General features: G+C 52.8%; 3 protein-coding genes across 5 annotated transcripts in view; 1 reads left to right on the top strand and 2 right to left on the bottom strand.

Moving 5' to 3' along the window:
* Positions 1–7,120, top strand: part of CCDC9B (coiled-coil domain containing 9B) — a 29,538-nt gene extending 22,418 nt beyond the window's left edge. For all 3 annotated transcript variants that reach the window (XM_032690920.1, XM_032690919.1, XM_032690918.1), the window contains one exon: positions 4,917–7,120. The gene's annotated coding sequence lies outside the window, so the exon portion shown is untranslated. The remainder of the gene's footprint in view (positions 1–4,916) is intronic.
* Positions 1–14,390, bottom strand: part of LOC116787990 (deleted in malignant brain tumors 1 protein-like) — a 499,349-nt gene that overhangs the window by 204,241 nt on the left and 280,718 nt on the right. The window lies entirely within an intron of this gene.
* INAFM2 (InaF motif containing 2) lies at positions 11,955–12,976 on the bottom strand. The gene has a single exon (XM_032691705.1). The coding sequence runs from the start codon at positions 12,830–12,832 to the stop codon at positions 12,443–12,445; it is 390 nt and encodes a 129-aa protein (XP_032547596.1). The 5' UTR covers positions 12,833–12,976; the 3' UTR covers positions 11,955–12,442.

The raw sequence follows: 14,390 nt of genomic DNA, 5'->3' as shown, positions 1-14,390 counted from the left end.
GCAGAAAACTGTCCAGAAATGTTCATTAGCAGGGCTAGGGATCCCTCAGGGAGTTAAACCTGTGAATCCCAAAGGCCTGTCCTGGAGGGGACGGGGAAGGAGTGGAAAGTCAGGAAAATTCTGACTGAAAACTGGGCTGCTGACACCCATTAGCTAGGGCACAAACTGAGACTATTCCTGGGAAGGGAAAACCTCAGAAAGGATGAGAGGGATAACCTCAGCAGGATTACTTGTCTCTGGGGGGATCACAAATTGAGGTCAGCATGGTACGTGCCCCAAACCCTTTGAAAGCCCCACCCCGTGGGCAGAGGTTTGGGGAAGGTTGGCTCCATGGGGGATTGTCACAAGGTCTGTGAGTGATGGATGGTAACACTGGTGCAGGGCAATGCATAAACACACAGGGTGAGATGGGTCACGAACCAAACAGAGGAGGGAGAACAGAGCTGGTTATGGAGAAGTGCTCCAGGTTTTACACAGACAAAGAAGTTTCTTCCATAAGGGCAAACGGAAAGCAAGAAAAACCAGGAGAAGGAACAAAGGATGGCAGGAACAAAGGTAAGGTAGGAATTAGGAGCAAAGGGCAAGGGGAGAGTGTAGGGGGTCTTTCTGCAAGGTGTGTTTTTTCTGGGCAGTGCCCCCCAGATCAGGATGTCACACAAAGCAGAGATGAGCATTTCCAGAACGCAGGCCAGGTTCCCTCACCCCTGAGTTGCTGTCAGGACACCCCTGGCTCTTTCTTTTACAGAGGCAGCAGCTCTGTCCCATGAGTAGGCACTTGAGGCAATTGGCTGCTCAGAGCCAGGCAGGCAGACCCCCCCTCAAGTACCTTTCCTAGATTCCATGAGCTTTCCTGCAGACCCCAACCCAGCAGTGTGTCCCCCGGTGCTGCTCAGCATTCATCCCAGAGTACAAATGAGCTTAGGGATGAAGTGGCTAAGCTGCTAACAAAGACTTTCCCTATAATCCCATCCACACAAAAGGCAGGGAGAAGCACAAGAGTCACAGCAATTTCAAAAAGACAAAGCACCAAGAACCAGCAGGAGCTGGTTCTGTGCTCAAATGAAAATTCCTTCCAGTGAGGGAAATTAATTCCAACAGCATTTAAGAAAATGTTTTGAAACACCTGGATGCACATAGTGGGAGATTACTGTCCAGCCATGCCTCTCCAACCTACCAAAACTCCCCCAAAATTAGAGGATAAAGGGATGAATGGCAACCTTGCTCATTCAGGATAACTTTAGTTAGACACCAGCTAAGAGGAAACACTAAATTACAGCAGTCCATTTTCATCTCAGCGATGGGAGATTCCTGTGGTTTGGTAATAGGGCCCTGAGTCCACTTCAGCGTGGCTCTCCACTCCATCACTCCTCCCTGGACTAATTACAGCAAGCTTAATTACAAACACAGCCATGTGGCCTGGAGAAGAGGAGGTGTTTGCACTTCAGCACTCGGTACCTGCTGGGCTGAGCTGAGGCTGGCACCGGTATCGATATCCAGGGCTTGGGAAACACCGAGTGTTGGGATGCCAGGGGGAACTGAGGGGTTAACTGGTGTCCATTCCATCCTGCCTTCCTGTCTCTCTCCTTCCTGCTGCCAGGCTCATTTCCCCTCGCCTGACCATGCCCCCACTCCTTTTAGTGCTTAGAGCAATCAGTAATTCCCAGCAAAGCCCATCTAGTTCCAACCCACCGCCATGGACAGGGACACCTTCCCCTGAGTAGCAGCAGGGTCTGTGTCCCCCATCTCAGCAGTGGCTTAGCAGGACTGGTTCATAATTCCCTGCCAGGAGGTAGCAGGTGACTTCCCAGTGGGATTTGCTTTTATTTCTCTGAAAAATACGGATGTGACAAATGCCATGTATGTCCCAGGAACGTGTCTGTTCAACATCTCAGATCTCATAAAACCCAAACCGGAGCCCTCGTTAAAACTTTTCAGACAGAAAATTTAATGTTATGTTTTTAAATACTGGTGATTCAGTTTTGATACAGTGCAGTTTTTGGAAAATCAGTGTTGAAAGAGATGGTGTGATATTGCAAAATACACCCTATCAGCCCCCGAGGGATGTAAAAATATCATGCCATTACAAGTTTATCTTGAGGAATTTCCATCCAGTAGAAAATTCTGGACTGGGTCACTTCACCTGCTGCCCAGGGCCATGCCCTCTCTTCATGACCTCACACGTCCCAAAGCAGGGCAGCATCTGTAACAGCTGGAAACGTGTCTCAGTGATAAGGATGGGCTGTCCCTGCCCTGCTCCGGGGCTCCACAGGGCCGTGTCCCACTCCCACGGAATGCACATCTCACATCCTTTCCTGCACAGCAGCAGCTCCGTGCAGCCACCACATGGGGTTCACAGCTCCCCCTCCCAGTGCCTATTTTTGGCACTAACAATCTCCAGCACCTCCAAACCAGTGGGAGATGCTGTGCAGGGAGCATGGTGGGGCTTTCATCCGTCGCTTCAAATAACAAGGAATAAATATTTACCCGAAGTGCAGGACTGGAATCCCTGGAGAATGTCCAACAAGTCCCAGAGAAGTAAACGATACACAAAAACCACAGAAGCTTTTCCCTGAATTCTCTTGAGAAAATTAATCTTAACATCTTTAGAGCAAATGCAGCTGGGGGGTGGATTTGCAGAGCAGCTCCAGGGATGTGACCTTGGCGCTCTGGCTGACGTAAACAGGAGTGGGACCGGCAGGGCCTGTGTGCTGGGGACGGAGGGGTCGGCACAGGTCGGCTCTGATGCAAAGCAGTGCCCAGGGTTGGTGCAGGAAGCAGCACAAGCACAGACCAGCACTTCCCAGCACAGCCGGGGAGCTGTGAAAGCACAACTGGCTTCCTCGAGGTTCAGGAGACAGGAAATCCCATCTGCTGGCACGTCCTGGGAGCTGGCCTGGGATTGGCAGGGTCAAGGGCTTGCCTGGAATAGCACTGGCCTCCCTGGTCCTTCCTGCAGCCCACAGCACCCTCTGGAGCCCACTGTCGTGCCATGGGCATTTCACATTCCCAGAGTACCTCTGAGTGCCACCACAGCAGAGAGCTTAGTCCTCGTGGAGAGCCGGGGAGTGGGATTGTCTCTGTACCTCTGGAGTGATGGAAACCTCTCCCATGGTGCAATGTGGGAAAATACTGTTAACACTGGAAAACACAGGGATTCTGTGAGAATGGTGCAGGAGACTCGGGACACACAGGGAAGGACTCCACAGCTGGTGAGGGAATGTTGTTTAGTCTAGGAGAAGGAAGGCAGAAAGCAGTGGAGTCGTGATCTCTGTAAATACAGGGGTAGCAAAGGGGGAGAAACATCCAAGCCAGAACACAATGCTGGGGCAGGGACCAATGTATTGGAGAAACACAGGAATAAATACGGGAAAATCAGGAAAAGGTGGCCACCTGTCAGGGACAGATGACTTGGAAGCATGCCATGGTTGGAGCAGAGACCTCCTTAGGGCCACTTACTGAAGCTTAACAACCTAAACACAACTCAGGGCTCTGCCAGATGAGCTGCTGCCATTCCAGCACTGGGAACAGAGCTGCTCTTGGATCCTGCAGTTGTTTCTGCTATCCCAGAGCTCCAGGAGGGAGCAGATGCCCACACCTCAGCCACCTGTGTTCACTCTCCTAATGTAAACCCAGATGAAGAGGAGTTCAAGATAATGTCCAGCTCTCACAGGGATCTCCAGCACAGACTGCCTTTACAGGTTTAAGCTCACCAAGGGTTGCAGTGATAATTTTGCTACCAGCAAATCTAGACAAAGAAACCAGTTCTCATTAAAATAGGAATTAATTCAGGGATGTCCAATGGCCTGTGCTAGAGGATGTCTCATGACCTTGAGGGCAGGTTTAGATGGGATATGGGGAAGAAATCCTTCCCTGTGAGGGGGGTGAGGCCCTGGCACAGGTTGCCCAGAGAAGCTGTGGCTGCCCCATCCCTGGAAATGTTCAAGGCCGGGTTGGCCGGGGCTTGGAGCACTTTTGACCTATTGGAAGCTGTCCCTGCTCATGTGGAGCTGGGCACCCTCAGCAGCAGGACAGGCCAGCCCTGGTTGCTGCACACAGACAGGACCAAGAATAATGTCTCCAGCAGCAATCTCCTCTGAGCTGTACATGGCATTGGCTGTGTCAGTACCTTGGGTCTGGCTGCAGAGCAGTTCCTTATTAAATATCTGTGGCTGTGTCCTTAGATGATTCCTTGAGAGGTTTCTTTTTTATGCAAGCCAAGCTTCCTATGGCCTCTCCTGCCTTCGCGGAGTTTCATCTGTTTTTCTTTTTATATCTCCTCCCTGACTTTTCTCAGGAGCTTTGGGTGCTGAAATCTGTATCAGCAGAAGGCAGAGCTGTGGATTTAAACATGGAGGCAGGAAAATGCCAGCTCAGCAATTCTGAGCAGCACCCAAGCATCTGGCAACCAGAGAAGAATAAAAAGTCTGCCTTTCCCAATTAAAATCAGCGTGTCTGGGGCTGGAGGCAGCTCCAGGACAGCAGGCTCCAGACACGGGATAGTTTTTCACTAGGGAAAGCTGACTCACCCTTTGCCCTTGGGGCACACAAGGGCTGCACCCCCAGGCCAGGTTCACACGGAAACCAGCCCCTCCTTTTGCTCCAGCACACACAGAAGCACATCAGGATTGTTGTTCCTGAGATGTAAGGAAAGAATAAAGGAGCCCTGCCTGTCCCAGAGGAGGACTGGGAGTGTTCCATCCAGACTGGTACAGTCAGCTCATCCCCTGGGCCGCGGAGCCCCCGCTGCTCCCGTCGGATTTGGCAGCAGGTATCTGGGTTATGCCCCAGCGGTGCCTCCCAGGCAGCCCCAGCCATGCAGGAAGGGCAGGTTGGAACTCAGCAGACATTTTAATTTACACCTCAGCAGTTCCCTGGAGACTGATAATCCCGCTGCTGTCTTTGCTCTCCTTTCGCAGGATAACGTGCTGGAGGCGGTGGAGGAGAAGAGAAGAGGAGCACAAGCTTGTCCTCACTCTTTTACCTTCTATGAAATCAGCTTTCAGCACCTGCCCTGTGCCCAGCACCACCCCACTCACAGTTCTGGCATCCCCCTTCCCTCTCCATCTGCCAGAGGACAGGGAAGGGTGCCCACACTCCCACCCTACAGCAAAACCACCATCACTTATCTCTTTATTTGTTTGGCCTATATTGCAGCTGCGTGGCAAGCCAAGGAAATGTCTACTGGATGCACTTTATTTAATTTAATGACTAATTCTGTGTAGAGTTAAGGTTTGGGTTTCTGGGCACAGTTTTCTGCCCTGGAGGCTGGAGGGACCTGCCCGTGTCAGGGCTGTGCCAGCGCCTGGAGCAGCGGGAAGGGGTGGCGTGTGAGGGTGTAGTTCATAGGTGGGTGCAGAAATAGCGTTCAGAGCTCTGGTACTAGAGGTTTGCACGTGGTTGAAGTGTTGGCAGAGGTGTACAGTAGTGGCAGGGCTGTGGATGGATGGATGGATGGATGGAGCACAGCCGTGGGGCACAGAGCTCCATGTGCCAAGCACAGATGCCCCCCAGCATCTCCTCCCTGAAGAGCCTCCAGCTCTCCCCTGCCAGAGGCTGAGGAGCACATCAGGACACTGCTGTGTGCCAAGGAAGGGGCTCTTGGGTTGAGCAGGGGTGAGCACAGCTCAGCAAACTGTGCCCACTTCCCAAGGGCACTGGTAACTGGGCACCCCTGCAGCAGGGCAATCTCCTCCTCCACCACACTGCCCAGAGCAGTGCCAGCAGGACCCAGGCCAGACTGGACCTGGAGGCCCAAGACTTCCTATCAGCTTTCACCTGCCTGGTTGTGCCTTCCGTAGCCTTGTGCTTGAATTAAGAGGGCAGGAGTCCTCTGGAAGCTGCCCCACAGACCTTCTGAGCTGGCCTTAAAGACACCTTTCAAATACAGGATCTGGAGAAACATTTACAAGCACAAACGTGCAGCAATTCCAGCTGCTTGGATTTCCAGTCACAGCAAGCTGGGACCTAGCTGGAATACAGCTACCAGTTAAGGAGAAGGCACAGGGGATAACACAGCAGGATTTCTGACATGGGAACGACACAGCAGAGAGGGCATCACCTTGGAGGTGCTGCTGTAAAACCTGACGCCAGAGTAAAGTCCCTGGGCTGGGTGTGTGGAGACTGCCTGGAATGCCCTGCAGGACCTGCTCTAGCCAGGCTGCCAGACTGCCCTGGAGACCAGGCTGGCACATGAGGACTGAAATACTCAATGCTGCTTTAATAAACTAATATTTGCACACATAAACATTTGGTTTATGACTTAGACCCACAGCACCTACCGTGAAGCACAAGCCTGGGAATTTCTTCCACATGCCAAATTCAGGAGAGTTTACTGGCTTCACACCAGGTATTGTCAAGAAACAGAGCGTGCAGCTTTTGTGTTTTATCAGTAGAAACATCTTCACCCCACCAAAGCCCAGATGGATTTATTTGGATTTACCCAACAGATAAATAAAAGATTGTAAAATTGCTCCAGGTCCTGGAGCTCCTCCATCACTGTTAAATGCTCATTTTCCTTATCTGACTGCCTCAAAAGCCTGCTTACAATTGTTCAGTTTGTTAATTTATTATTATTTTGTACATCGGGTCTCTGACCTCACTCTTGGTCCAGTCAGCCCGAGTCATTACCAGCATTTCCCAGGAGCCACTTTGCCTCCTGGTCCATGGAACACACAGTCTCAGCTCAGGAGCTGCTGCACTCCAGAGCAGTCAGACACAGCCAGGCAGGGATCTCCCATTGCCCTGGTCCAGTGCTGTGCTGGAGAGATAGGAAACCTTATTGCTCTAGACTGTTCTGAAAGGAAAACCATCACTATTCCTCCATTCCCTCCTTTTCCTCCTGCAAAGCCAAGTGACTTTGCAGCTACTGATGCCCAGGAAGGACTGAGTCTGATCCAGGCTCCAGGGATGGGGCTGGGCAGGTCGTGCCTGTTCCAAGTGTAATTTTTTCCTGCTCATTAACACTTTGCTCGATGCACTTTGGTTGGTGCCTGGGTTGTGATTTTTCAGACAACTGTGGCTTAGCTGCTGCTTCTTTTATGGTGAGAGAAAAGACTGAGAAGTTGACAAATCTGATGTAGAGGGATTATTTATATGAAATAAAAGTTGGAATGAGGAAAAACCGTCTGTTTCTTACTGTTTCTCACATGTAGAGTTTTAAGAATTGAACCTGTAATCTCTTCTTTTTAGAGGAACAGCTCCAGTTCAGAGTGCTGATCCTTTCGGGAAGTGCTGAACTCCTGGGCTAGCTAAGCTCCCTCACCCAAAAGCTTCCTGCAGCGATGCCAGGAAGACAAGGGTCACTTTTTCATCTAGGCATCAAAGCCACCACCTCATCACCACTGCACTTTCCTCACAAGCAAACGCGTTGGCAGCTGACAGACTACCAAGTCACCTGCCTGCAGAGGTACCTGTTCCCTCCCAGCAGTGCTTGGCAGCTCAGGGATTTGGTGGAAGTTATTCCAGCTCTTCCAGACCCCAGGGAAGCAGCAGCACTCCCAGGCAGAATGCTTTTTCCTTCAAAGGAGCAGCTTGCCACTAGACACTCTTCTTCTATTGCAACACAGCAACTCGGTAGCTAAAACTATCAAAATTGATCCCAGACCAGGGAGTCAGCTCTTGTATAAAGAGATCAGTTTAAAAAAACTGAAGCCAAGGACAGAAACACATCTGGACAAAGTTGGAGATGCTTGTTCCCAAAGCAATTACTAAGGGAGGCAACAATATAAAACCCTGACAGCAGTTCAGCTCTCCATTCCCACAGCAAGTCCAATACCTGCAGCAAGTCCAATACCAGGTCACTAAGCAGTAAAGCCCTACAGAGTCTCTAGAAGTACAAATAACAAAACAATTCACTGATGTCTCCACCAGTCCCCCTCCAATAAACTGGTTGCAGATGGCAAAGGGGGCTGGCACTTAGCAGTTTTGTATTTTAAGTGCATAATACAGCAGTTAGTGTTTCCGAAGTCAGTGAGAGGCCCAGAGCAGCAGCAGGATACAGCACTTCTGGGAAGGTCAGGACACTGCCCGCTGCCTTCCCTGGAAAGGTTGTGCAGCAACAGCTCGACCAGCTCACAGGGTCAGCAGCCACTGGCAGGCGATTCTGGGAATTCTGCGGCCGCTTCCTGCTCCCACCATCCCAGGGCAGTGACAGCAGCCGACCAGACACAGGGCTTTCCCAAAACTGCCTTCCAACACCCGTGGAACAGCCAGAAGCCAAACTTCACCTCCTTAGCTTCACACTCCAGCTTGGCTATGTTTCTTACCCCATTCCCTTCTCCACACGCTCCGGCAGCTCCAGGACTCAAAGCCAGCCATCGGCAACTCCCCCCAGAGCAGCCACTGAGACCAGCTTGGAGTTCCCTGAGGGAAATGCCCGAGGCCCAGAAGCAGCCCCTGATTTTGCCATCATGGCTACACCACGATTGCTTACCAGCTCCACTCATGGACTGAGCCAAACCTCCTGTCAGAAACACAGCCCAGGAATGTGGGATTGAGCTGACGTGCATCGCATCAGCTGAGCCCACGAGAGAATGTGCGTGGGGAAAAGGGAGCTCTTAGAGATGGAAATGGGAGCCAGCTGCTGGAGCGCATCACACGCTCCACTAACTCTTCTTCCAGCTTTTCCCCTTCCTTCTGGTCCCTCTGCACGTGAGTTACACCAAATGCTCTCCTTGAACAAACAGGGCTCACTGGGACAAGCCCAGTGTGCACAGGCAGAGGGCAAGTATTGAATGTCAATCAACAGGGGTGAGCCAGAGGCACCTGCCTGCAAGGAGACAGCCTAGGAGGTTTGGACAAACACCCTCTCCTCCCTCTGCCACAATTCTTTAAAGGCTCTTAGAGGACAAAAAGCTGCAACTCAGGCCCTAAATGATACAGAGACTCAAAGCTTGGGGGAAAAGTTGGCATTACAGAATTATCATCATGTTTAATCAATAAAAAAACGAAGTAAAAAAATGGAAGCGCAGATGCCAGAATTCCAGCCATGTGCTTACAGCCATCATGCCTTTACAGGAGCATCCCAGAGTCAGCGAGTCCTGAGACTTGTCAGCTTCCTTCTCTCACTAAAGCAAAGGGCATTTCCCTCACATCTAAGGAGCTCCTTCACCCAGACTGAGTTTCAGCCATCTCCCTTCCACACCAACACACACGCTGGGAATTTGGCACCATTCTCCTGGCAGGTAAAATGCAGGACAGCAGTTGTGTGAAGGGAATAATCCTCCCCAGCAATGCCAAGGAAACAACATCCTGGATCGTGAGGTTGCAGCCATTTCCATCTAGGAAGCCACACACCACCCTGTGTCTTGTCTTGCCTGATACAATCACACCAAGTGAACTGAATGTTTTTATTTTTTTGAGGAGCAATCAAGGGAAAGGCTGAACTGGAGCTGAAGTAACACAACAGACCACACAGCCAACGGCCTTTTAAACCTCAGCTTTACCCCAGACTGGTGACTGCACCATTTTAGGGCACTAAAACAATTCTGTTGGGATGCAGATGACACTCTCAGTACAACATAATGCAAAAATTCCCAGTCCAAGCAGTTCTCTGTTGCAGCCAACCTACTTCCCAAGAAATCCCTAATACCCTGAACTTTAAATTAGCTTACACCTAGAAACCAGTCTAGACAAGCCCTTTTTGTCACTAGAAGTATTTGCAAAGTGTACTTAGTCACCAATTTCTTCGACAGTCTGTCATGATGACAGTCAAAAGCGCAGCAACGGGCTCATCACGGGCTGGCAGCAGCATCCTGATGGGAACACATCTGCCTCTGGAGGGCTACGATGCCTGGCTAGGGAAAGGATGGGGAACAGATTGTAGCTGAAGAATCTGGGCCCTGCAGAGTTGGAAAACCAAATCACCTGAGCTGCCTGGCCCTTAGGCTGGCAGCCCGTGATCCTCCTGCATCTCCCCCAGGCCACCTCCCCTCCCTGGCTCCGTACAACCGGAGTAAGGCCACGGGATGCTCCAAAGCCAGTTGTAACAGGTACAGAAATAGCAGCATTTCAGTGAGATCTGTTTGTCAGCAGAAGATAAGATGCAAAAACACAGTCTGGGAACTCATCAAGCCTGCACTTTCCTCCAGGAATGCAGACAGCCACAACCATCCTCGTACTGGCTCATCAACTATTTTTAGCAGCAGTAAGGGAGGCAGCCATCAGGAAAGGGCCTGTTCCCTTTGATCCACAGATCCGAGCAACTGTCCCAGAGATCCTCTGCCCCCAAACCCACAAACCAGGTAAAGAGCTGTAGGTTGTTCCTGCTCCCAAGTACGAGGTGTCTCTCGGCAGTTCCACGGCAGGTTGGAAGAGGGCCACGCAGCCCATTTCACTCCACTCACTTCCTCTCCCTCCCGCACCACGCAGACGGCTCGATGAGTCTTCTGAGAGCAATTGGAGTTAAAGTGAAGGATGTCAGGGGGCCCTGGAAACCAGCACACGTTGGATGCACCACTCAGAGCCACTACAGAGCGCCCAAGCTGCAGGCCAGGAGCAGAGAAATCCCAGGATCTGTGTCATCCCACCCAGCTTTATTTATCTCCAGAGATTTTAAGAGATAAACATGAGCTCCTTCTCAGAGACACTTCCCAACTGGTTCTGCATTTAGCACCCGAGCCAAGGAACAGCCTAAACTGAACTGGCACCACAATGAGCCTGGTTTGTTTCTCTGTCACTCATTCCTCCCTCGAGGAGCTGCAGAAACCTTCCCCTGCAACCAGAGGTGTATCCCAAGGACAGCAAATGGCACCGCTGTCACCAGGACCCAGAGCTACCGCGGGCGTGTGCAGCCCCACGGACAGGGATGAACCCACTGCCAGCAGAGCCAGCAGGGAACCAAAGCCACTCACAGAACAGACACCGTGGGGTGTCCAGGAGCTGGTGCTGCCCCAGGACAGCTCAGCCTTCTGCTGCTGTGCATATTCGGGCTCCAGCCCCTCTCCAGCTCCTCCACCTGCCCCAGGAGGGTGGCACTGATCCCATTTTGGCTGAAGTGACTAAGCGGGATCGTTTTGTCCTCCCCACCAGCTTTCCGTTCTAACAACACACGGCCTTCCCTGCACGCTCCAGACAACTGCCAAGGAGGATGAAAAGAAGATCCCAAAGCACTCTCTCCCTGCAAGCTCCTGCTTCTACCTTCCAAAAACGCTGTAAAGACAATGCCCAGCTGACAGAGCCCTAACACAGCACCACGGCCCCAAACACCCTGATTTTGGTACGAAACAGCTCTTTTCAAACACCAAGTGCCATATTTTATGGTACCTTCGTGATCTGCACAACTGAAATACGTACGCTGCGTGACAGCACATCTTATCCCTCAGCAGAGGGGATCTGAACTGCTGGGATTGTTTCACAGGGATGCAGCACAGCCTGGCAGCCTCACTGATTCAGCCAAATCCATCCACCTGGAAAGCAGCAGCCTGGGACAACACAGCTCTTATGGTTTCCTAGTTGATATCCCACATCCCGGAGTCATTAAAGGCCAGTTTTTTTGCTCAAGGAATAGAACATTTCTGAAGACAACAGGGCAGGCAAACACTGGGAGGAGAGGCTGCCCAGGGCACATCAGGAACTGCCCGGCCAAGACCTGCCCTGGCTCCGGGTGCCCCCAGGGCACAGGGATTATCCATAAGCACTGCCACCCCTCACAGGCAGGAGGGCAGGAGCACGGGGGTACAACCAGGACACAGCTCAGAACCCACCACCACAGCTCCACCTGCTCTGCCAGCAGCACAGATCCAAGCTTTCCAGCACCACCACTTCCTTTCCACGATCAGCAGGATTTAAGCACATATGGAGGTTTCTCCAGCCTTGCCTATGGAGACCAACGACAAATGAATCAACATCATATACCACAGTTCCCACTGCAGCAGCCAAATTTCTGCTACTGAGAGCCCTTCCAGTTCAGCATTCCTCCTCCCACCACCGAAGAGAACATACTGTGTTACAGAGACTTTCATATTGGGAAAATATTTTAATATAGTAAACAAGTCAATTTACCTTCCACATATTTTAAATAAGTTTATGCTCATCGTTAAACAAAACTGGTTTTACTTAAACAACGGATTACAGCCTCTAAATTCGTATTGTTCCCAGCTGATCCTGTAAATAGTGAGGAATTTTGGACACCGGTATCCTTGTATAGGTAACAGACTGGCATAAACAGCGCAGGAATTCGATGCGGGTTCAACGGGAGAAGCTAGCCCTGGTGAGGAAGGAAACGAAGCCACAAAATTCCCTTTCGAGGACAAACGGAGGGGGAAAAGAAGATACCGCAGTTCCGCCGACTCCGGCGGGGCCGAGCCAGTGCCAGGTCAGTGTCCGCTCAGTGTCCGGTCCGTGTCCCGGCGCTCCGCGGTGCCGCGGGGGCGGCCGAGCCCTCGCTCTCCGTGCTGGGCCGGGCCCTCGCTCTCCATCGCCGGCGGAGCGGCCTCAGCCCCCATCAGGGGCTGCTCCCATCGGGGGCTGCGGGGCCGGGCGGGGTGGCCGCGGCGGGCGGGCCGGTGGCGGTGGCGGTGGCGGCGGGGCGGGGGCCGGGCCCGGGGCGCGGCGGCGCGGGCGGAGGCCCCGCCGTGGGTCCGGCGCGGAGCTGCGCGGGGGTGGCGGCGGCGGGGCCGGGGCCGGAGGAGCCGCCGGTGCCGCGCACCGGCTGCCAGATGAGGCTGTAGTAGACGGCGAGCACGATGGCGGCCAGCGAGACGGACAGCACGTAGGCCAGCACGGTGGCCAGGCGCACCCACTTCTTGTTGGTCTTGGCCGCCATGCGCGCCTTCTTGTCCCCGGTGTAAGTGGCGGGCTTGCCCCGCTCCGCGCCCGCCTCCTTCTCCTTCATCGGGGCCCGGCCCTTGGCCCGCTGCTCCACCGAGCCCTCCGTGCTGGCTCCGGCCCGGATCGGCCGCCGCCGCCGCTCAGGACATGCCGGTACCGCCCGCGCCGCCGCCGGTGCCGCTGCCCGCGCTGCCCCGCCGGGGGCGAGGGGCGGTGCGAAGGGGGCAACACCGCCCCCAGGGGAGGGGACCGAGGGAGGGGACACGGCAGGGAGGGCGGGAGAGGAGGGCGGGCAAGGGGCGGAGCACCTTTAAAAGGACTCCCGGCAGAGGGGTGCCCCCTCCCGTCCGCCAGAGCCCCGCAGAGCCGCCCAGCCCTCCGGGAGCCCCTCGTTGCGGAGAGAGGCAGGTGATGGCTTAGTTACTCGCCGGGCCGCAGTGAAGGTTCCTGGCACAAGCCCGGAGCTGGAGGAGGTCAGGAGGCCCCTCTCTACCCTGGCCTCTTGGAGTTACTTCTTGGTGCCTCCCCGCTGCAGGTACGTGCTGCCTGCACCCTCTGTGAGGCTGGAAAGGTACCCGAGCTAAGGAGCAAGTTTTAGAGCTAAAGGCTTTCTCCAAGCTGGCCTCGTCCCAAAACTGTTATTGATACAATCTAAACCTCCTCTTAAAGCATGGGTTCACATCACTCCCCAGGTGTTAGTTCCCTACAAAAGCATTATATTCTCACGTTGAAAAGACAACTAAACCACCAATTTAGGGTATAAATTAGCTTTGTTTTCTTTATGGGAATGATGTAGCTGCTTGTTTTACAATAATTTCCTTCCTCCTTTCAATCTCAGGTGTGGTAGTTGCAGCAGAAACTTCTTGTAAACCAGGACCTGCAGTTCTGGAGGAGGCAACAGTAGCTGGAGACCTGCCTGTTACCCAGAGAGGCTTCAGAGAAAGTGAGTGAATTTGAGTTAACAGCAGCATTTTATTTATGCTCCCATGTGATAGAAGGGGTTTGCCTTCAATGCCATACTCCCAGTTGCAGGAAAATTGTGACAGTTGGGAGAGAGGGAAAAGTTTTTGCAGGAAGAAGTACAGAGCCTGCAGCTCTGAGGAAAACTCATGAGACAGAAGATATGTTAGGGAATAAATGGAGTAGCTTCAAAGTAGCTGTAATTTTTGGAAAAGGTGGACTGTGTTGGCCAGAGGCTCTCCAGGGCTGCTATCTGCATGTGGGGGGGAAGCACTGCCATGGGTCTGGGTGCACTGACTGGGCAGGGCTGGGAGCCCCAGTGTCCAGCAGCAAAAGGAGCACCTGGAAGGGGCTCAGTGTGGGGTGCCTGGCTGATTGTTCTGACAGGGACAAAGGAATTTGGAGACTACACCTGCCTGTTCAGGGCAGACAGGGCTCATTGCCCTTGGCTGGGGAGTTGGACTAGATGGTTTTTCAGGTTCCCTTCCAACCTAAATGATTTTGAGCTACAGATAGACTTGCTGTAGCCTCCTGAAGTATTTAGCATTGATGAAATGTTGCTGTGCACCTGGGGAGTGTTTGTTAGAAGGTACTGGGGCCTTTCTTTGTGCCCTGTGTGTCTCCTGCCCTCATTGCTTACAGGTGATTGTATTCTCCTCATC

The sequence above is a fragment of the Chiroxiphia lanceolata genome, chromosome 6 (assembly GCF_009829145.1).
Source record: "Chiroxiphia lanceolata isolate bChiLan1 chromosome 6, bChiLan1.pri, whole genome shotgun sequence".
Classification (NCBI taxonomy): Eukaryota; Metazoa; Chordata; class Aves; order Passeriformes; family Pipridae; genus Chiroxiphia; species Chiroxiphia lanceolata.
Note: the sequence above shows the minus strand (reverse complement) of the source record. Positions and strands in the feature narration are given on the sequence as shown.

Bases quoted from the DNA above. Each gene is read 5' to 3' on its own strand.
- INAFM2 (XM_032691705.1), bottom strand. From the start codon at position 12,832: ATGAAGGAGAAGGAGGCGGGCGCGGAGCGGGGCAAGCCCGCCACTTAC.